The 24,191-nt window shown below is 35.9% G+C and overlaps 1 protein-coding gene across 1 annotated transcript in view; it reads left to right on the forward strand.

Annotated features, from left to right (window-relative positions):
- The window catches only part of RPAP3 (RNA polymerase II associated protein 3), a 42,135-nt gene extending 18,157 nt beyond the window's left edge, over positions 1 to 23,978 (forward strand). Inside the window, exons 6-17 of the mRNA XM_032420731.1 lie at positions 2,260 to 2,381; positions 3,110 to 3,180; positions 4,345 to 4,470; positions 5,434 to 5,561; positions 8,280 to 8,401; positions 10,381 to 10,451; positions 10,570 to 10,671; positions 16,927 to 17,162; positions 18,408 to 18,594; positions 19,418 to 19,515; positions 20,093 to 20,193; positions 22,547 to 23,978. Coding sequence (XP_032276622.1) covers positions 2,260 to 2,381; positions 3,110 to 3,180; positions 4,345 to 4,470; positions 5,434 to 5,561; positions 8,280 to 8,401; positions 10,381 to 10,451; positions 10,570 to 10,671; positions 16,927 to 17,162; positions 18,408 to 18,594; positions 19,418 to 19,515; positions 20,093 to 20,193; positions 22,547 to 22,632 — 1,450 coding nt within the window. The 3' untranslated portion in view covers positions 22,633 to 23,978. The remainder of the gene's footprint in view (positions 1 to 2,259; positions 2,382 to 3,109; positions 3,181 to 4,344; positions 4,471 to 5,433; positions 5,562 to 8,279; positions 8,402 to 10,380; positions 10,452 to 10,569; positions 10,672 to 16,926; positions 17,163 to 18,407; positions 18,595 to 19,417; positions 19,516 to 20,092; positions 20,194 to 22,546) is intronic.
- Positions 23,979 to 24,191: the final 213 nt, after the last annotated feature.

A 24,191-nucleotide genomic window follows, 5' to 3' on the forward strand; every position in this document is an offset into this window, starting at 1 on the left:
CACAGGAAAAAAAAAAAATACAAGTGGTGAATAAATATATAAGACGATGTTCAACCTCATTAGCAATCGTGGAAATGCAAATTAAGACCACAATGAATTACCATTTTACATCCACTAGGATTCTACCAGTGTTGGTAAAGACAATGGAGCAAGCTTCTTACATGCTCCTAATGGGAATATAAACTTATACGACCACCTTTGACTACTTATACAATTGGTCGTCACCATGTAAAGTTGCACATATATCCTGTGACCCAGCCCCAAGAAACATACAAAAATCTTGACAGTATCACTGCTTTAAATAAGGAAGAAAAGAAGGGTGGGAGTCCCTAGGAGAAAGGGGAGGGGGAGAAGGGGAAGGAAAGGAAGGAAAGGAAGGAAAGGAAGAAAGGAGACCAACAATCCAGCCAACAGGAGAATGGATACAGAATAGTATATTCCTAGAAAAGAATTACATATAACAGTGAAAATGAAAGATCTACAGCTACATGCAAAACATGAACAAATCTTAGCAATATAATCAGAGAAATAGGCAAGCCATAGAAAATTATATTCAGTATAATACACTCCTAAAGCTCAAAAATAAGCAGTCATACAATATACTACATAGGAATATATACATATACAATGAATTTTTTTAAACCAAAAGAATAATCTGCAACTTAAAACAGTGGCTAACTGGGAGAGAAGCAAGGGTCAGGATATGGAAAGGAGTATCAAGGTAGCTTCAAAAATAATAGTAATGTTCTAGTTCCTAAGTTGCATGGTGAGTGCATGTGCGTTTATTTAAAATTATTTTCCATAACTTACACATACTAAATTATAGGTATATTACAAAAGGTAAATATTGTAATTTGTCAAGATATTAATAAGTTTCAAGGACTTAAATATGTCATTTAAATAGTAAAAACTCAGATACCCATATAATTTATATTTCCAAATAATAATTTAACAGTTAAAAATTTTAACATTCAAGAAATATCTTTTTTTTCGTTAAAAAAAAAGATTTTATTTATTTATTTGTCAGAGACAGAGAGACAGAGAGAGAAAGCACAAGCAGGGGTCCCAGGATTCTGGGATCATGACCTGAGCTAAAGGCAGACGCTTAACGACAGAGCCACCCAGGGGCCCCCCAGTCTTATTTATTGAATATCCATGCTTTTCCCATGGATTTGCAATGCCACCATTGTTCTATATCAAGTTTGCACTGATCTCTTTTTTATCACTCTGTTCTCCAATTGATCTGTTGCTTATCCCTCTGCCCATTCCATACTATCTTTAATTGCTATAGCATTATAATTACAAGTCTTGATATTTGACACTGGGCATGTTTTTTTACCTTATTTTTTAGGAATGTCTTGGGTATTCTTGGACTTCGGCTTATCAGTGTAAATATTGGAATCATCTTGTCAAATTCCTTGAAAAATTATGTTGGGGTTTTGATTACAATTGCTTTGGATTCAGAGCTCAGTTTGGGGAGAATTATATTGCTATGTTTTTTTTTTTTTTTAAACTCTTTTTTTTTAAGATTTTATTTATTTATTTGAGAGAGAGAGCACATGGGGGGGTAGGGTCAGAGGGAGAAGCAGACTCCCTGCTGAGCAGGGAGCCCGATGCGGGACTCGATCCTGGGACTCCAGGATCATGACCTGAGCCGAAGGCAGTCGCTTAACCAACTGAGCCACCCAGGCGCCCTATATTGCTATGTTTTTGTGACTTATTATAGATCATGAATATGCTGTATCTCCACTTAAGTCTTTAATGTTTTTGAAGACGGTCTTCAAATTTTCTGTGTATGGGTCTTTAAATATCTTCTGTTAGATTTATTTCTGTTTTTGTTGCTTATCTCTAGTAAAGCAGCCACCTGGCAAACTTTCACTATTTCTAACAGTGTCTCTAGATGGTTTTGAGTTATTTAGGTAGACCATCATATCATCTGAGAATGTCAGTGTTATTCCTTCCTTTCCAGTCTTTTTATCTGTTTTTCTTCCTTATGAAACTGCATTAGTCAGGACCTCTAGTACAATAATGACAAAAAGCAGTGATAGTGGACATTCTTGTTCCTTGCTTTAAAGGGAACATTACTTACATCTCACCATCACGAATTAATGTTTTTCAGTAGCCTTAAGTAAATAAAAGAAGGTGGGTAACACACCTTTAATTGGGAACTAAATCCCCTTCTTGGGGATTTCAGAAACAAATTTTGAAGTTTTGGTTTAACAAATGAATTTTATTAACCTTAATTTTTTTAAATTGCAGATTTGCTGTTGCTGAGTCTGATTGTAATTTAGCAATTGCCTTGAATAGAAGTTATACAAAGGCTTATGCAAGACGAGGTGCTGCTCGATTTGCTTTGCAAAAATTAGAGGATGCCAAAAAAGGTATTATTTTCCAGGCCCTAGTATCTAAAAAATTCTTTGTTTAATTTGACAGATGCTTTACAAAGAATACTAGACAATCACCGTTCTTACCTTCAGAGAGCTTTCTGTATTTTAATAAAGCTCACTTTTGCTATTTAAAAGTATCTTGATACTTTGGGAAAGAATGCATTATTTGCCACCAATTTCACTTTGGTTCAAATTCTTATTCCACCGTTTATTAGCTGTGTGACCAAAGGGAAGGTTATGGAAGGATCTCCTATGATTTTCAGTTTCTCACCTGCAAAATAGGGATTAAAACACCTTGTTGGATAATTTGAGGCAGAGGCACTGTACATAAAGTTCTTAACATGTTTTTCTTTATTTGTAAAATCTAAGCCTTTTATTATTCTCTAAAATAGGTTTGTGTACTATAAATTACAAAATCTGAATAAAGTTGATAGTCTGGGATTCTGCTGCTTCTTGGTTTTATGATGTACAACTTAATGATAGCAAGTATCCTTCCTGGGGCTGGTGGAAGAACATGATTTGTCGTGGGATTCTGTCAGGGTTTTGTTTGTCCTGGGGGAGAATGGAGAAAGTCCAGTAGCCTGCTGTTGCTTAGTATTTCTTATTCCTCTTAATTTTGCTGCAGGACACTTGCCTCTTTGTCACAGGTAGCAAATGATTATTGTTTTACAGAATTTTTAAAATATCCTATCTTTTAAATATTAATCTTCTCGCTTACCCAGATTATGAACAAGTATTAGAACTGGAACCAAATAACTTCGAAGCAACGAATGAACTCAGGAAAATTAATCAGGTAAATCATAGTTACTTAAATTAAGTGCATTACTTACCTTTATTTGATGAAGTAAAAGTTTTTGCATAGTCTTTGTACTGTAGATTACTTAATACGGACTTTTTCTAATTTTAGTTCTTTGTACTGTATAGTTTTATTAAACAGATTTGCAAGCCAGAGGAAGTAGAATGAATGGTATTTAAAGATCCTTAGGAGTCATCATCTTAAAAAAGTCATCTGACGGGCACGTGGCTGGCTCAGTCAGTAGAACATGCAACTCTTGATCTTGGGGTTGTGAGTTCGAGCCCCACGTTGGGTGTAGAGATTTACTTAAAGTCTTAAAAGAAAAAAAAGTCATCTGAGGTCTGTGAACTCCTGCTGCTGTATTTTTTCCCAGATGATAGAATTATTTCTCTTTATCCCACTGATTTTTCTTTTTTGGCTTGTGCTTTGATTTCTGTACTAAACTTTTACTTTTGTAAGTAAAAGTAAGTAAGTTTGATTTTGTAATTTTAAGTTGCTCCATCCTCATAGTTTATATTTTAGCAAAAGCAATACTAATTACTTAACAGTGAGAAAAAGTTGTTACTTAGCTATAAAATTTGCTGTCAAATGATGTTACATATTCCTTTCATGTTGCTGTTGAATCAGTTACAAGTACTGTGCCATCTGTTGAAACTTTGAGAAAAAAGTGACAATGTTTGGGGAAAATCTGCTTTTAAATATTGCCATTACTTATTGCACATAATCTGCTGATAAATTTATCAACTTGCTTATAATGGTGAATTATGTTACATATTTTTGTATTTTGTCTGAGATTAAATAATGACTCAATATTAAATCAGAAATTTGGTGATGTGGTCTTAATTATCTGTTTATTTTTGAAAATAGTTACTAGAATGGTGCCTGGCCTGTGTAAAAATTCAATAAATATTTCTTGAATAAATAAATGAACAACTACCATTAGTGGATATGGCTTATTTTAATTGGAATAAGATGTATATTAAATCCACTATTTTGTTTTTTAATTTGAATTAGACTTTGATTAGCGTAAAAACTATTATTTCAATATTAATTTGAAATGTGACAAATTCTAATACATTTGAATGATTTAGTATTTTAAAGTCAAATGTATATGCATCTTGCGTTACTTGTTTTATTTTAGCTGACTACTGTGTCTCCTAGGCTTTAACATCCAAAGAAAATTCATATCCAAAGGGAGCTGATACAATGATTAAATCAACTGAAGGAGAGAAAAAACAAATTGAAGAGCAAAAGAATAAGCAGCAGGCCATTTCAGAGAAAGATCTGGTAATCCAGAGGGATTTCAACATATATATGTTTTGCTGAGTTTACTCTTCATTTCTTGTGTCTCTTTCTGTCTTCTCTAATATTAAAATTCTTCAGTAGGAACTGAAAATTATACTAAAAAACCCCTGGAGGTTACTAATTCAAAATTTGAGTAGTTGATGATTTAATACATAATTTAAAAAAATAGTATAGTTTAGGGAGGAAGTTACTTTTGAGGATTTTAACATATTTACATATAGATGGTTATAAATTTAACATAGAAATAAGTTACAATTCATTCTTACATAGAATTTTTTTTCATTAATTCACACTGGACTGTTTTCTGGTCAAAATTCCTTTAGAAATCCTGATTTGAGATTTAGTTTAACATATTTGTAGCTTTTCTTGGAAAAATACTTATGGAATGACAAATACTTTATGGAATGATATTGATTGTGATAAACCTGACTGATTATAAATAAATATTACAGGGAAATCTGGTACACATTCCAATATGGTTTGATTTATCCTGTGTTTGGGCATGTTAGTATTACCAAAGAATGAGTTGTACAATTCTGGTACTCTGTTCTTTCACAAAAATTATTTGAGTTAATGAAAATCTATTGTACAGCTTCCAATACAACTAAGGAGTATAATATTTGGGCCTCTATTTATTGAAGTGTGTTTTTAGATTTAAGCTTTGTGTAATATTTAATTAGTAGAATAATGATTAATGGTGCAAAGTAGTATAGTAGTATACATTTTTTTCTTTTTAGTACTGAAAAGAGAATAATGCCATTACAAAAAACAACCTAAACTAACAGATTCTAGAACATGTATCATGGACTAAATTTTTAACATTAAAATATACTTTAATTACTGATACAGTGTTGATGAGTATTCTTGTAGTGTTTACTTAAGATTTGAATTCAGCTAATTTTTTGCATATTTTGTCATTCTTTATACTTCTCTCCAAAATGATAGGGGAATGGATTTTTCAAAGAGGGGAAATACGAAAGAGCAATTGAATGCTATACTCGGGGGATAGCAGCAGATGGCACTAATGCCCTTCTTCCAGGTAACAGAGCGATGGCCTATCTGAGGATTCAGAAGTAAGTATTGGTTCTATTTAATGCTTTTCAGGATGAAAATGAAATTTACCATAAATTGGCATGTTAGATAAATAATAAATTAAAATATAATTTATTTACTCATGAGCATTAAATTTAAATGAGAGAGAAACTGGGTGTGTATCAGTACATATTGAGTAAATGTTAGCTCTTGTTATTATTTTCCCACTTGTAATAGTGTGGCATTACACAATTTAACATTTCATTAATTGTTTAATGCATGTTACTCTGAATTAGTGATTTAAAAATTATTTTTAACCTCAGAACCTTTTGGGCAAATTCTTATCTGGCAGTGTTTTGTATATGCATATCCATACATAACAAAAGAGAATTGTTGCCATTGAGATCAGCTGATTGATTATATATACAGCTAAGACTTGGTCCTGTGATATACTAACAGCTGTTTCTGGATGCACTCAAGGGTTCCAAGTTGAACAATCAGCTGGATATATCTGCTCGCAGAAACTGTGTCTCACAGTTCTTTACATCTCTTGTCATAATATTTTATATACTAGTGACAGAATTTAAGAAAAAACACTGAATACTTAAAATAGGGATTCTGAACTTTTTTTGGTGCCGTGGACCCATTTGGCTGCATGGGGAACCTTTCTCAGGATATCTTTGAATGCATAATTATACATTTGAGACTACAGAGGCAGCCAATTATATTGAAATATAGTTTTTAAAATGCTACAATTTGTGACACAGTGGTATATATACTTTTTTATTGACACAACAAAACGAGAAGCTACATTTAAAATACAGGTAGATTTAAAGCTAAAAATTTGCTTTGAAGACATAATATGAAAATTTAAATTTGGGCTGATCTGTGACATCTTCTTCCACATACTGATGAACTAATAAGTGTGGATAGGAAGTAAGAAAAGTAACACAGATGATTATGTTACCAGTGTGGTGACATATGACTTTGCTCTTTGGTATCTGAATGACTACTAGGGGCAGAGTTAGTTGCCTAATAGTTGGCCAGTTAGGTCCTAGGAGCATTTATAGACCGGGATGCTGTGATCACATACAAACAAATAGCAGGTTTAATTACTACTATAATTCTGAAATAGTGGTGAACATAAATAATATTTTGAGATATCTGTAACAGTTGTAATGTGATATGAAAATATCAATGATATTTATTGGGGCGAAGTCATAGCTATTGCTTTTGCTGCTGTGGTTTTCTTGTCTGCAGTTATAATAGAAAGAAAAGCCAAATCCCATTTAAGAGTTAGTGAAAATAAGGAGTAATATTTTTCCCATCCAACTTTTCAGATCTCTCAAAGGACCTCAGGTTAGGAACTCCTGTCATAGGAGTAAATTTTGTTTGTATATTTATTCTCATTTAAACTAACAGACACAATAGAGCTACATTATTTTGGTTAGAGTAAGTGAGGTGAAAAACAGGTTGAGTATCCCAGTATAGGTTTAAAGGCACAAGAGTGGAAAAGTTAATGTAACTTCTGGAAAGGGCAAGTGGCCCATATTATGGCTGTTACACAGGGTACAGTGGTAGAGATAAGGCTGGAGAGTCAGGCAAGCCCTTGACTTTGTGCTCCTTCAAGTACTTTACCCTGAAAACTGGGGCGGGGGGAGGAGGGCATGCATGTGTCTGGAATGAGAGAATGATACAATCAGCAAAATAGAAAATCTCTTAGTGGGGCGTGGGCACACACACTTGTACAGACAGACATAATTTCATTGAAAAGTGAATTAAAGAATTAAAAGATGTTTCATTAGAAATTTTGATTTGTTCTTATGAGGTCTTGTTTTGAGGGTAGAATGGCATTCATTTTAGGCTTTGGGGAGAATGTAATCACGGGAGAGTCTCTTTTTTTGGAATTTTTTATTTTGAAACTTTTATAGCTTTCATGAAAGTAATATAATAAATCCCATGTACCAAATCATCTAGTTTTAACAAGCCATACATTTGTCATTATATTTAGTTAGCTTTTTTCCCATCTGAATTGTTACAAAGCAAATTAGGACATGATGACATCTTGTCCCTAAAGGATCTTTTGTACATAACTGTAATACCATTATCATGCCAAATAAATTTACAGTAATTCATTAATGTCATTTTGACATATAGGAGGGTCTTCAGTTTTTTTGTTTGGTTTTTTTTTTTTTTTTTTTAGCTCTCTTTAACTTTTTGTTTTTTAGAGCACTACCCAGTCTGACTGAATTGATGGCTAGTTGCATGGTTGAGTAGAATTTATGAAAACGTTAGATGATATGCCATCACACATATAACGAGTCCTAAGTTTTGCATAGGTTGGTTTTCCTTAGGTGATGTATATCTTAGGTGATCCTTAGGTGGGTAAATATTAGAAAATTAATGCCAGTTTTAATTGTCAATGTAGTACCTGTGTGTTTTGAATGTTGAGGGGGAAGTGGGCTGCCAGCACGTGATATTCTTTTGTCTGCTCTGCTTGTATTTTGCCATCATTTCTTACATTCTTCCAGCACACTCTTCCTGACTTTCTTTTAACCTCGTACCTTTTCACTCCTTCCTAGATGTGTCCAAGATTTGGTGAGAGTGAACAATTAAAAAAAAATAGTCTTTCCCCTCAAAGACAGATTTGGGAGTTTTTAATTAAAATAATATGCCTGTGTTTTACGTTAGAAACTCCGTTTATGTGAAGTTTATCTATAAGCTGCATTTTCAGTTGGTAATTTTGTCATATTAAATAGATATGAAGAAGCCGAAAAAGACTGCACACAAGCTATTTTATTAGATGGCTCATACTCTAAAGCTTTTGCCAGAAGAGGAACAGCAAGAACATTTTTGGGAAAGTTAAATGAGGCCAAACAAGGTACGACTATTTTTAAAACAACTATCACAAAAAAATAAATAAATAAATAAAACAACTATCACTCACTTGTCCTTATGAGACTCCTAAGTTACAGAAGCAGAGATTTATGTAGCTTTGCTGTTGTTCAAGGATACAGAACTTAGAGAAGTAAATTTTCTTTCACAGTTCAGATCGTGAATACTTTGCAGATTTGAAGGAATGCAGCTTCCATACTGGACCAGATTATCTTTTACTTTAATAGTGTACAGTCTGACCTGGCTAATTGCCAATCAGAGTTAATGAATAATTTGAATTATAGGTGAGAAGGAAAAGGCAAAAAGAAAAAGAAAGGGAATCAGCTGTTAAAGGTTAGAGGATATAACGTGAGATCTGCAGTGATGCTCCTTTTTATAAATAACTAGTAGCAGTGTTGCTACTAGTTATTTTATTTTTCCAGGATCTATCTTTTAAGTATTCGTTCTATTAGTCTTTTTGAAGAACCAGCTTGGTTTTATTGTGGGTGTTTTCTGTTTCATTTATTTCTGCTCTTTATTCCTTTCCTTCAATTTTGTTGAGGTTTATTTTGTTTTAAAGATTTTATTGGGGCACCTGGGTGGCTCAGTTGTTAAACGTCTTCCTTCGGTTTAGGTCATGATCCCTGGGTCCTGGGATTGAGCCCCGCATCGGGCTCCCTGCTCAGCAGGAAGCCTGCTTCTCCCTCTCCCGCTGCTTGTGTTCCCTCTCTGTCTCTCTCTCTCTCTCTGTCAAAATAAATAAATAAAATCTTAAAAAAAAAAAAAGATTTTATTTATTTGAGAGAGAGAGAGAGAGAGAGAGCGTGCGTGCATGCGCATGAGCGGGGGTGGGGGGCAGAGGGAGAGGACGAAGCAGACTCCCCGCTGAGCAGGGAGCCCAACAAGGGCTTGATCCCAGGATCCCAGGATCATGACCTGAGCCCCCAAGCGCCCCAATTTTGTTTAGGTTTAATTTGATGTTTTTCTGATATCTTGACATCAATACTTAGATAATTGATTTTAAGCCTTCCTTCTTTTCTGATATGTGCATTTAAATCTGACAGTTTCTCTCTAAGCCTGGCTTCAGCTGAAGCTCATGCATTTAAAAAAATAGTAAAATATACATAACATAAAAATTTGCCATCTTAACCTTTTTTTTTTTTTTTAAAGATTTTATTTCTTTATTTGAGAGAGAGGGACAGATAGCGAGAGAGAGCACAAGTGGGGAGGAGAGGGAGAAGCAGGGTCCCTGCTTAGCAGGGCGCCCCATGTGGGGCTTGATCCCAGGACCCTGAGATCATGACCTGAGCCGAAGGCAGCTGCTTAACCGACTGAGCCACCCAGGCGCCCCCATCTTAACTATTTTTTAAGTGTACAATTCAGTGGCATTAAGTACATTCACACTGTTGTGCGACCATCACCACCATACAATCTTCAGAACTTTTTCATCATCCAATCCTGAAAATCTACCCATTAACAAGAACTCCCCATTCCCCCCTTCTCCAGCCCCTGATAACCACCATTGTACTTTCTGTCTCAATGAATTTGACTATTCTAGGTAACCCATATAAGTAGAATCATGCAGTATTTGTCCTTTTGTGTTTGGCTTCTTTAACTTAGCATAATGTCTTCAAGGTTTAAGGCTGAATAATATTCCATTATATGGAATTCTCTTAGATTCTGTCTTACATTTGGTGAGTAACCCTGTCATTTTTTAATAGTATGAGCTTTGGTAAGTTAGATGACCTCTAGGCCTCAGTTGTAACATCTGGAAAGTGGGATTGTAATGAGGGTGACAGGAGAATTCACATAAAGTAACTAGAGGAGCACTTAGTCAATGTTTAGCTCTTATTATTGCTCACCTGTTTCCTAGCGTCCTGAGTAAAGTTTCTAGAGAGAAACATGGGTTATTAACTAAATGTATCATGGCTTGAACTCTGTAAATATTTTCACTAATTTATTCTGTTTCTTAAAAATTCACTTTAGATTTTGAAACTGTTTTACTTTTGGAACCTGGGAATAAGCAAGCAGTAACTGAACTTTCCAAAATTAAAAAGGTAATGTAATCTTTTCACCAAAATATGGTCTTATTTTCTAAAACAGAAACACATTATCTATTACATAATTAACTTGAGAATGTATTTTGGTAGTCATGCTTACAAATTTATTTTCAAGGACTTAATTGAGAAAGGACACTGGGATGACGTTTTTCTCGATTCTACACAAAGGCAAAATGTGATAAAACCTATTGATAATCCATCTCATCTTGGGTCAACTGTAAGTGAAGCACTTTTCTTTCATTTTTTTCCTTCCTTTTTAAATATCAGTGTTATATTAATAAGAGTTGGAAGCAAACTGTTGAATTAATAAACTCCTCTTAGAATCTTTAAAAAACACTCTTAGGATAATTATTGACATAATAAAAATGGGGAAAATACAGCTGTTTAGAATTCTGGGAGAACTTTTTCAGTGACTTAATTTAGCACTATGAATTTAAATACTTTGACATATTTTCTGATATTAAAGGAATTTTAGGTAGTTTTACGTTTTATAATAAGTATTTTTTAATTTCTAGTACCATTTTTATTTGGGATTATGATTTTATTATAATAATAGCCTTGCATCTCATGTGGGGTTAGATCTAAAATTAGCACTTAAGCTCAACAACAACAAAAGATGAACGTGCTTTACAAGTCATCTCACACTGCTCACATCATTTATCAGCTGGTGCAGGTGGGGGTGGTGCGTGTGGTCCCTGGGGCCGCCGAGGTGCAGGAGGTGGAGGTGGCTCATAGCCCATGGATAGTGATAAAGGGGGGCCCGTGGAGTAGCACGGGCAGGATGGTCCTGGTAAGGAAGGGGGTCTTCTTGTCGCCATACTGGCTTGCAGAGCAGAAGTGGAAGCTATGTTGATATGACAGACAAAAGAGCCAATACCAACAACAGCTGAACCCCAGAAAAGCAGGCGTCAGCACCTGCTACCTTTCCTATCACCAGGTTCCCAGAGGGCAGCATCAGCGCCAGAAAACTCCGGCCCTTCCACTGCATGCTGCCTGCAGCTCGGGGGACTAGAGGCCAGGAGGTTAAATGACTGTCACCACACGTCACTGCCCATGTCTGCAGTGTGGAACGGCAAGGGGTTCCATCCTAGAGGATTACCGGAAGTAATTACAAACGAATAAAGTTGCGTACTCCAGACAGGCAGGCGTCTGTGTCCAGGATAACCCTGCGTCCCTCCTCCGTGGCTGCAGGAGGTGGTTCTTTGGATATTGAGAACAGAAAGAATGAGTGAGAATAAAAAGCCCATTCTCCACTCCTGTGGAAGAGTTCTGCCTGCCAGCCCATGACCACCTTCCTTTGTTTCCCTCCCTGACAAAGGGGTCTTCTCTCTGGAAGTTCTGTCAGTGGCCTCAGAGACCTCTGGGAGATGGGGATGCCTGCAGTCTTGGAGGGGAACTGAGATGGTGTTTTCTGGGAGGAGCATGTTCCTTATAAATGTCAGCTAAGCTCAGCTATGTTTATCTTATCAATTCATAGGTAGTTCTAAGGACACTATGAGACACAGAGTAATTATGTTCTGTGGAAGAAGGAGGCAAAAATTCTAAATAACAGAATTAACGCAAATGTGTTTTGATTTCTGGTATAAAATTCCCATGCTTTATCATGAGAGGCAGAATGAGCCCTAACCAGTGACTCAGGACACAACAGAACCTGCTCATATGAACACAGCTGAAGGACTTTGTGTGGAACTGGCCCTGCAGTAGTAACTGGTTTTTCTCTCTTCATGACTTCATTGCTGGTGTACGTTTTCTACTACAAATATGTCACCTCTGATAATTCAGAATATTCTTACCCAGGGTACAACTGGAGGGATTCTGTGTGGCACATTTACCACCAGAGATGGAGCAGTGATGAGTTAGGAAACTGACCTTATCTAAGACCATTCAGAATTGCACAAAGCACACAATGTAAAGTTGGAGGGATGGCATTTCACGTTTTCCAATTGTGAGGATTACCGCAGACATTCTGAACAGGTTAATCGCCTAACAATAGGAAAGGAGGAAACAACAATGATCCCACCTAGAGGAGCTCTGGAAGGAGTCAGCCAGGCCAGGAGGCTTCAGTGTGGAGTGTGGTGTCATCCTCTTCCTGTTATTCCCAGAAACACACAAAGCCCTAAGGTCCTCAGCGTTTAGGTACTTTTGGCTTCTGGAGGCACAACCAAGATGACACGCTGAAAAGAGAGAAGCCGGTAGGCTTTTGGGTTAAGAGTTTGCACTTTGAAAATAAATAACAAGCAGACGTCTCACCAACACGCAAAACAGAGGTAAGGCCAGGAGAGAGCGCTGTACAGTAAGATGGTTTCGCAAAAGGGGTACAACTGAGAATGGCCACAGCATTTACCTTGCCCTTCCCTGTGCCCTTGGTAGAGACAGAGCTGCTGTTCTCAGGGGAGCGGCGCCAGCTTCTGGATCTCAGGCCCTAGAAGGCATGGAGGTTTATTTTGATTTGCATAGACTGTGCAGAATTAAACCCTCCACTCATTTCTTGACCACCTTAAACTCTTCCCTACTCTCAGGTCCCTGACTGGCGGAGGATTTCCCACATGCTCAGGTGATCCGCAAGGATAAGGGGGAGCCCTGTCCCCTATACTTGGTGAAGACACCACAGGGCCTTGGTTCAGGTGTTTTCATAACTCATCAAACAACTGTGGACAGCTTGGGGCTCACATCAGCTGGAACAAAAGTTGGAGGCGTGCCTCATGGCTCAGAGAACCCAGCACGTGGTCTTTGTATAGTGCACATCCACGGAGGTGGTGCATGTCTGCCTTTCTGTAAACAGCCTCTTTCCCTCTCTGCAAGAGACCCCTGCTCTCCAGCTCCATCATGTGGGGGAAATGACACAGTCCATCATAAGGGGTGTCCTGAGAAACTTGAGGATGGGTACAGTGTCCTTAGCCAGCTTTACCCTTGCATTGCAAGACCCTCAGTACCATACCTACCTCTTTTCAAAAAAAAAAAAAAAAAAATCACCTAAGGCAAAACTCTAGTGTAAGCAAATTGTCTTTAAAAATATACATTGCACATTGTTTTTGGTATACCATACAATTTTTCATTAAATCCAACAAAGCCAGTTTTTTTCCTGCAATATTAGAACAGAAAGAGTAGCTGGCATGAATTTAGCAATTTGTTTTGTGCTGAATCTTTGAAGTTATTATCTATAACTTTATATATATATATATATGACTGGTAATTTCTGACATTAACCTAACATATACAAAAGAGTCCACAAGACAAAATAATAAGATTTAAAAAATAATTACAAAGTGAACACCCATGAAATCACCAACTAGGTCAAAAATTGAAAGGTCTCAGTCTCCAAAATCTCCCTGTGTGCCCCTCACTGGTCATGATCCTCTCCCTGCCTCCTGGAAGTAACTGTTATGCATGGTGGATGCTTTGAGATTCTTAACAATTTTATAAGGAAGTCAGAGCAGGTATTTTTATCTTGCTTTTACAAAGGAAGAAAGTGAGGCAAAAAAAGTTTGTTTTGTCGAGTTCAAATTTCAGGTTAGTAAGAGAATTTCTTAGTTAAATGCTTTTCTAGTGTTCTTTTTGTTTTTTTGTTTTTTTAATTAAGTAGGCTCCATGCCCAACATGAGGGCTCCAACTCATGACCCTGAGATCTGGAGTCTTGTGCTCTACTGAGAGCCAGCCAGAGGCCCCCCCCCTCCGTGTTCTTGTGACTTTTATTCTTGGATTTTCTGAGACAATACTTGTTTCGTGACCAGGCATAGATCTAGTTGCTTCTGTACATTGTATTCATTTTCATACATTATGTTAATGTGCTACTATTCTTTTCAATAAAGGTGATTAAATGTTTAATGAAAAGTGGTTTAAAAAATGGTTAAACTTGTACATCTTTATAAGACATTTTCACAAAAAATTCACAAGGTTTAAAAAAGCCTTTGTCAGACTTTGTTGTCCATAATTATAAGAACATGGCCATGTGGTAAATGAAATATCTGTATATATGATGTCCCATGGCCAGTATATAAGGAGCGTTTATACATTTGTTGGGTTCTCTTCTCCCTCACTTAAAAATCAACTTATGTTAATAGTTTGAAAATGGAACATGTATTTAAGTCTTCTGTGGCAAGATCTTAAAACAAAACACCTCTGTGAAATGAAAGATCTGGGGTAAACCATTCTGTAAGTGATCCCAAACAAACAAAATCAGTATCTTAGCAGCAAGGGGGAAAATTGCTGTTTATTTTTGTAATAGGTCTTCATAATAAAAATGTGGGCGTTATTTAAAAGATAGAAGATGCAGTTTGGCGTAATGTTTTTAAGAGTTGATTTGAGCCTCACTTTATAAACTTTGAAATCTTGGGCAAGTTACTTAATCCCTGTGTAATCCTTACTTTTTCTCCTTGAGGATAACTCAGATTAGTTTCGATCAAGGGAAATAATATCCATTAATGCTAAGGCAGTTTTAGGTGAAATGAATATTGATTTCCTTCTCAGTCCATATTTGTGAGACAACCAGACCCCTGGGGAAAGTGGTCAGGAAGAGAGGAAGGCCCAGGAAGTGGCAGGAGAGTCCTAGGATTACTTGAGTCAAATGAGAGTCTAGGCCAGGGAAGTCTGTGTTTCAAGGGCTGACGGCCTGGGAGTACTTTTGGCGAATCTTCTCTGGAGAGCGTGTAGGAGAGCAATGATGTAGGTCTCCTGGGACCTGGGGTTCCCGCACAGGTGGTAGTAAATGAAGGGTCTACTGGTCTCGTAGTCTCTGCTGAAATACTTTATTTTATTTTCATTTTTCTGTTTTCCTATATAGCAAAGCTTCATCTTTCTACTTGGTCCATCCCCTTCTCTTTCTCCCTGTTTTATTTTTATTTTTCTCTTCCTTTTCTTGAAATGGCCATAACGTAGAGCTAAATAAAATGTTATGCATCTAAGTCTTAGTTTTGAGAAAGGGTTAGTTCAACCTTTCATATTTTCTTAAATCTTTCTGTAGTGATATCTTTTGTGTTTCATTCCTGTTAACCAGCATACTGTCACCGCCTCCCCCCCACCCATCCCTCCCAACCATCAGTAGCCCTCAGCAGCTCCCAGTACCCGCTGGTCTACACTTCATAGAGACCACTGATTAGGAAATTTTAAAATTATTATCATGTTCACACATCTGTTGTCAGTGAAGGGATTTGGTTTTAAATGGGACTGTATTAATTTAATCCAATGATTATTGCCTGTCAGAAATGATAGTCCATTGTGCAGCACTAAGACATGCCCATTCTTGGTTAATATCTTCAGAGAAAACTGTTGCTGTTGAGAGTTCTCAGCAAGGCAAAGGCTTCAGCTTAACATGATTGTACTTTAAATAGAACTGCTACTAGGACTCTGTTAACAATTTTGCTAATAGCTTTTAAAATTTATGTTTGTTCATCCAGTAACACTTGGTTGTTGCTGTTAGGTCTTAGCTAATAGAATGTCTGGATTTAACACTGAGTTTAATATATATGTCTAAAGTTTTTATATTTACAACTTTTTGATTTAAAGTTCAACCATACAGTTGGAATGAACACTTAGGAAAAATTGAAGAAAAGTTTTTTTATTAAAAATAGAATACTATATGTAAACTTAAGAAGAAATTGAACATTTTTGACATTTGTAATGATTGAAATAAACAGTGAATCCTATTTATTTTGTTAAATTAGAAACCATTGTGGTCACGTCTTAGAAACTTTGTGAATATATTTGGCAAATCTTTAATCCTGGGCTGGTTTTATCCAGCAGCTACATATTTAGAAAATCTACTTAGGTGTTTTTTGTTTATTATTGTTATGTTTTAATCTACTTAGATTTTAATGTTACTCTGTTTCATACAGGATACTGGTTATTGCCTGACCTTGTTCTGCTTGCCTTCAGTTAGCCCACTGTAGGTTTGGCCATAATGTTTCTTGGCTTTGTTGCCTCTCGGATAAAGTCCAAACTCCTTGACATGGCGCACAATTCCTTTATAAGCTGTCTCTAAGCAGCAGCCTTTCAGACTTTGTCCCCCCAACTCCTCGCCTTGCTCTAGCCCCTTTGGACTTCTCCTCTTCCACTGACCGTGCTTGCCCTTCCACATTGCCGTTCGTGTGTACTTCTCTGTGGCGACTCCCCCGATGCCACTGTTTGTCTTCCTTCCTCTGTGTTCCCTTAGCATGTGGTGCTTTCCTCTTTTACGGCATGCTGCCCGTTGCCTTGGAATTATGTATACGTACATCTCTTTTTCTCCCATTCACACTTACATGTGCTAGGTGCTCTGCATCTTTTAATTCTTTGTATTCTCAGAGTATGACTCCTGTCTATCTAGCCATCAGACTGAACTGACTTACAGCTGTTCGTCTATGAAATTAAAATCTGAGTACATTCTCTAAATATGGAGCAGATATTAGTTATAAGAACACGGCAGCCTTTTAACTTGTGACCCTCAAATAGGAAACCTTTATACGTTGATTTGAAGAATTGGTTTTAATTGTTTTAGAAACCACTCAAGAAAGTTGTTATTGAAGAAACTGGTGATTTGATACAGACTATTGATGTGCCAGATAGCACTGCTGCTGCTGCGCAGAGTAATCCTATTCTCCTGGCAAACGGAAGAGCAAGCGCAGGCCCTGCAAGTAAGAAGAATTCAAGCCAGGGTGACCTTTTGCCCGCAAGTGATATTCCAAAAGCAAAAGTATTGAAAATAGAAGAAATCAGTGATACCTCAGCCCTGCCGTGAGTAGAAGAAGTACTCTTTTTTTTAAAAGATTTATTAATTTATTTTAAAGAGAGAGAGAGTAGGGGAGTGAGAGCGAGGGGAGAGGCAGAGGGACAGGGAGAAGGAGTCTTTTGTAGGCTCTGTGCTGAGCAGGAGCCCTGTGTGGAGCTTCATCTCATGACCCTGAGATCATGACCTGAGCCGAAACCAAGAGCTGGATGCTTAACTGACTGCACCACCCAGGCGCCCCAGAGGAAATACTCTTACTTGATACTCCTCTAGAATGGTAATAATTCACTAGAGAATTGGTGTTACTGATGAGACTTCTGGTTTGTGCTTATCACCATAATTCTTCGAACTGCCCAACTTCACATTCTAGATTTTTATTTGTACTTAACCGTAAGAGAGGTTTTGCTTAAGGTATGATCACTATTCCTACACCATCGTGGGGAATTTAGAGGTAAGAAAGTATCTTGAACAAATTGATTTTGTGCATTTTTATTCTAGAACTTCAGTATATGCATTTCACTTTTTAAAGTTTTTAAAAGGAAACTTCATTAAAAATGTAGAATTTAGTTATCATTATTCTAGTCATTAATATTTAAGATTATTTGTGGGCTCTTTAAATTATGTGTGGAATTTTAAAAAATAGTCATGTGTTTGCTTGATGGTGAGAATATAAAAGATCTAGATTAATTAGGTTTATTTGGGGATGTTGAAACTTTATTCATGCATTCTTGTATTGCCACTCAGCAATCCTATTAAAAGTTTTTTTAATGTTGAATTTGAGTGGTTTTATTTAAAGTGATAGTGATTATTTAGTGATTTGGGGAAAACGCTAACCAGGCAGATTTTTTTAAAGGAGGAACTATTTCTTGGTGTCTAGGGCTATCTCTCTTGAAACTGTGATAATTCAGATTTCTGAAAGGCTGAGTTGTGAGTATATGTGATAGGATGTAGTAACGCAGTATATAGAAATGGTGTGCTTCAAAAGGTGGCCAGGCTACATTAGCCCAACAGATGAGAATAGTCATTACATAGCCAGCATGTGAAAATTGGCAAAAGCATAATTTGTCTTGGCAAAAATATAGGTATATTTTTATCAGCTGAGAGAATTTGCTACATGTAGAATATAAATAGTTAACAATACTATATTAATAAAGTCAGAAATTGAGAAATCACCATTGATGTTTCCTTATATAAGCTGTAACTATCTCTGGTTCTTTTCTAATTGTTTGACTGATGCCTCTGAAATATTTCAGACCTCCAGTCAACTTGAAACAGGATGTATGTCAGTCTTTCAGTGAGAAGAATTCTGTAGAGATAGACAAGACACCTGCTCAGTTTGTCACAACTGTTCTCCCTCCAGTTCCTGCAAACTCATTCCAGCTTGAATCTGATTTCAGACAACTGAAAAGTTCTCCGGATATGTTGTATCAGTATTTGAAGGTAAGAAAGAGGAAGCTAGTAGTTCTAGTTTAAGTAGAAGGTCAAAGAACTTCTTTTGTCACTAGTACTGTGCAATAGCACTGTATCTGCTTTTTGTATAATATGATTGTAGACCCCTTCCTTGCCTGCTGCATGTATTACCTCGGCCAGACTATTTTAAATATTTGCAGCCAGGAAACCTTTGGAAATAGGTCTGTGTTAAGTTCTGTGGTCTAAAACAACTTATTCTAATTTCAGAAATCATAACTTAAACTTAATTCTTCATTCTTCAAGATGGGGAAGGATGTTAAAATACATTGAGTGCCTTCCATGTGCCCCAAGCACTGTGCTTGCAATATTTAGACAATCATTCTCCTGAAAATGAGCTCTTATTTGCTCCAAGAAAAAAGACCAGATCTTATGAAGTTTACCAAATAATGGATTTTAGCATTGTCTTTTTCAAGTGTGATTATAGTAATAATCCCTTACAATTTTCTAGTATCCAGTTACTTCTAAGTACATTATCTCATGTAATTCTGTTTTTTAAACTATCTAGTTATTTTTATTGCTCCTTGAAAGCTCTCTCAAGTTCCTGTCTCAGGGAACATCTCTCTATTCATGAGATTTTTCTCTGCCTTGAACAGAGTGATTATCTTACAGTTACTCTGACTTCCATTCTTCTGTCACAGTTACATTGCACTGTGACCCATTATTATTCAGTAAGGACTAGTGTGCATAACAGTTACTCTTCCCTATATTCACCTACGCAGTTGTTATATACATAATTTGTGATATGTGAATGTTGTCATGATGTAATTTTCTAACTCTTTATATCTTTTCCAAGCAAATTGAGCCATCCATGTATCCTAAGTTGTTTCAGAAAAATCTAGATCCAGATGTATTCAACCAAATCATTAAAATTCTGCATGACTTTTATATTGAGTAAGTGGAATTTTTTTCGTTATACCTGCATATTGTAATGTTACGCTATTTCTGGTGATTTGGGAAAGTCATTCTCCTTGATGTCATATTACTACCTTCTGTAAAGCAAAATTAGCTCTCTAGTATAAGTTGTGAAGAGCTGACAAGTGCAAGCAATAAAAAGGGAAATGATTAGGTAGGAGGAAAAAGGTCTTTCCAACTTTTTTTTTTTTAACGAAAGGGAGGTGTAGAAGTGACAAATGTGATAGCAGATTAAGTCTGTGCTATGGGATGTAATGAGCACTGGGTGTTATATGCAACTGATGAATCACTGAACTCTACCTCTGAAACTATTAATACACTATATGTTAATTGATTGAATTTTAATTAAAAAATAAATTCAAAAAAATTAAGAAAATTATAATTTCTTCAATTGACTTGATAAATCTCTTCATTTGGGCACTTAAAATGTAGATCACATCCAGGGAAAAAAGATAAATGACCTTATTTATATATAATTGGAAATATTGTATTAGGAAAACAGAATTACATGAGCTACTTTTAACTAATCATTTGTTTCATATTTGGATTGTTTCAGGAAAGAAGAACCATCACTCATCTTTGAAATCTTACAAAAACTTTCTGAACTAAAAAGGTTTGATATGGCAGTGATGTTTATGTCAGAACCTGAGAAAAAAAGTAAGTCTGTGAAGAAAGCTTTTCCAGATCTCTTTATTCTGACGTTCCTTTATTTAGTCAACAAAAATAGTGGACATTTATTGAATATTTACTCTAAGATACATACAATTAAATTTAAATTAATCACAAGTTAAATTGAATTACAGTTAAGTAAAATCAGATCTTTTAATCCTGACAACAGCATTATGAGGTTTAGGTGTGATTATCAATTCCCTTTTACAAAGGCAGAAACTGAGGCATAGAGAGGTAAGGAACCTGACCAAGGTCACCTAGGTAGGAAGCCAGACCCAGGATTTAAAGTTAGGCTTTATAGTCTGGACTCTTCTACTTGAAAATGCATGAAAATGTGACGATTGAGAGCTTGCTGTGGTGGGACATGTAAAGGGTACCTACCACAGACGCGTGTCACTGGGCATGGGTGCAGGGGAGGTCCACCCCATTCTGTGAGAGCCCGTTTCCTAGTGTGTGTGTGATTGAACGTGACTCCTCAGAGACATGCAGGAGTCAGTTAGATGAAAGGGGTGGGGAGGAGTTTTAGACCCGGGGAATGATGTATGCAGAAGTTCTGAGGCAGGAAAGAGCAAATTGCCTTCAGAAAATTAAAAGAAGTATGGTGCAGCTGGATTGTAGAGTCAGGGGGACAATTGGCAGGTGATGAGCTTGCAGAATTCTCTTCCTTATCTATTTCTACATCTCAGTTTTTCCCATGAAGTGCCAGTTTAGGGAAACCTTAAATAAAATCAAACCATTCAGGAACTTCAGTTACTTCAGAGTTTTGGGCTTTACTCTAGTTTTAGGAAAAGGAAAAATTATTAGAACACAAGAGTACCAGGTTTTTAGTTTTAAAAATTGCAGAAACTCTGTGTGTACCATTTTCACATACCTCCTGGACTAAACATACCTCGGGCTCTTTTTCTTGTTTCTTTATGTTTCTAGCAGCGACATTGAATGAGTCTGAATCACTAAGAAAAATACTCTTTACATTGTACTTAGAGAAGAGGACACATCATTTTACATGAGATTTTTAAATAGGGTTTAAGCTAAAAGACGTTTCTGTTTATCTTTACTCAAAAACAGTCCCTGAAGTTCCCTGAAAAATACTAGCTTCTCTTATTACTATTCTAACCTCTTCTACTACTTTTTTTGATTACTCTGCCCCACCACACGGACTTTATATTTTTTGATATACCAAGCTGGTAAACTTATTTTGGCCTTAGGTGCTTTGCATTTGGCCATTTCTGCAGCCTAGAAGATCTCCCCCTTGCCTGCTTGACTTCATTCAGTTTCCACCTTAGAGTTGCCACCTCAGAGACACTATTTACTCAACAGACCTACTCAAAACAACTGTCCGCTTCCCTTTATCACCCTTTGGCTTCTTACCCTCCTTTATTTTTCTTCATAATATGTAACTAGCTGAAAATATTTCATGTATTTGTTTATTATTTCTCTCTCCCTGAAAGAATGAAAGCTCCATGAGAGCAGGAACTTTGTATACCTTGTTCTCTAGGCCTCAGGGTGTAGAACAGTGCATAACAACGTGTTAGTGTAAATGCATTGAGTAAATAAATTTCTTGCTACTGTAATGTGATAAGTACAAGTGTACTCAAAGAATATGAGTTGGTTCTTTAGACTGGCCTACCAACATTACTGTCTTGGTTGGGTCACCACTGTCAGCTAAGCTAAACACAGGGAGCACCTGGAATGGTTCCTGGAGTGTAACTAATAAGCATTCAATCAGTCTTAGCTGTTGTTACCTTTTTTATCAGTAACAACCGGTAGCCAGTGTTAATTTTGAACTATACAGAGTTTTCCAAAGCGTTGAGTGTGGACCATTCAGTGGTATGAAAGGTGATTGTATATGATTTACAGAGAAGTTTTGTTTTAATTTTTAATAGTTACATAGTTTATTGGATATTATAAAAATGTATAGCTAATATTTTATAGATGTTATTACTAAGTTTCAGTTTACAGTAGTAGATAAAAAATTTTCTTATAAAATGGTTTCAGTTTGAAAAACAGTTAATTGAAATATTAAGTAAATAAAGGATACTTGTTACAGAGGGCAAACATGTTTAAGGTAGTACGGAATGAGTTAAGTTTTTAAATCTGCAAGATTAGTGTTATTGAGAAAGTAGGGGAAATTTTTTACAAAATATTCTGGTAAGAAACATCATTAGATTCTTATATAATATTCTCAGATTAGCTTTTTAAATATCTGAATTAGAATTTATAAATAATCCTAATGGTTATTGCTTTAAAATATAAAAAGTTTTATCAGATTACTCTCTTTAATTTTTGTCTCACTTAGTTTTTAAAAAATGGAGATTAAAATGAATTTTTTCTCTTTTTTCAGTTGCACATATATTGTTCAATCACATAGACAAATCAGGATTGAAGGATAAGTCTGTTGAAGAACTCAAGAAAAGATATGGTGGTTGATTTTCATTTTTACTGAAATTATTGTCTTTGACTTTCATATGTAAAATTTTTTTTACTGAAAATAAAGTATTTTGCTTCTTAAGAAAATGAAATCATGCAGGAAAAGATTATCTTTAGACATAAGTTAATTAACTATACGGTGAATTGTGACTTAAGTAATGAGAAATGTACTCAGGTGAACTATTTATAAGTCATTTTCCAAAAATAAAAATATAATGACCTATACTTGTTAAGATCAGTATTTTATGTCATTTAAAATTCTAAATCTAGATGCATTCTTCAGTGCCCCATAATTTTAACATATTTTTATATTTTCATAAGTTTTTGTAGCCACGTGACAAGTTTGCTTCATTAGCATACATTGTATAGAGTGTGTTAAGTAGATAGTTTCTTTATAAATGTTTTAATATTGTGCTAATTCACTAACATAGAAATATTTATTTACAGGGTGTGTATTTTTAGTATTGACAACGAAAGGAGATTTTAGACTCTTTCAGTAGGTTACTTGAAGAGTCACAGCATCCTTAAATTTTCATGCTGCAGTTTTTTTCCCTCATGATATCCACATTATATGTCATCTAAAGGCAGATAATAATCTAAAGCAAAGTGTAAGAATTTTAAAAACTAGGAATGTCTACGGTAGTAATTAGCATATAGCTTGTGTATATGTGTTGCATATGAGTGTGGTGTCTGTAAGTTTTGAAAGCAGGGCTTAGTATTCTCATCCTGGTTTTGCATAGTACCTGGCACAGTCCTTTACACATAGTTAGGTGCTCAACTGATGTTTATACAACTTAATTGAATTTTACCATAGGGACCAACTTTGGCAAATGTATAAAATAGCACCCTAGCAAATTTTGGGCATACTGTAAATGTTGTTAAAACCAAGTTAATTTTAGAGGCTACCAGGTTGTTAAAATATTAGGTCACTGTCCTCTAGCTGTTATCAGCATCAGTAAGACTGTCTAATTTAAGACTTTTGTACTGTTAGTTATTTTTGTTGCATCATACATATGCTTAAAATTGCTTGAGTAAGAATCAAAATCTATTTACAAAGATAATTTCCCCAGTTCACAGTATAAATTACTGAAATGATCATAACTTGTGTAGCCTCAGTATTTTACAATGCACTTAGGATAGAGGTTGTTAGTGTTATGCATTGCTAAATGTATTGTATTATGGCATATGAAAAGGTAATGAAATTGTGCCTTTTATGTATAGCTTATACGTGAACTATAAGTATTGAATTTTGAATGACTTGAATTTTTCTCAAATCATTATATAAGTTGTTTTTTTTTTTTTTAAAGATTGTATTGATTTATTTGACAGAGAGAGACACAGTGAGAGAGGGAACACAAGCAGGGTGAGTGGGAGAGAGAGAAGCAGGCCTCCCCTGGAGCAGGGAGCCCAATGTGGGGCTCGATCCCAGGACCCTGGGATCATGACCTGAGCCGAAGGCAGACACTTAACGACTGAGCCGCCCAGGTGCCCCTATAAGTTGATTTTGATGTACATAAAAACCTTCCAAAGGCAAAAATGTTCTTTCATATATTTTCTTA

Source organism: Phoca vitulina, unplaced genomic scaffold, assembly GCF_004348235.1.
Source record: "Phoca vitulina isolate PV1807 unplaced genomic scaffold, GSC_HSeal_1.0 scaffold23, whole genome shotgun sequence".
NCBI classification, from domain to species: domain Eukaryota; kingdom Metazoa; phylum Chordata; class Mammalia; order Carnivora; family Phocidae; genus Phoca; species Phoca vitulina.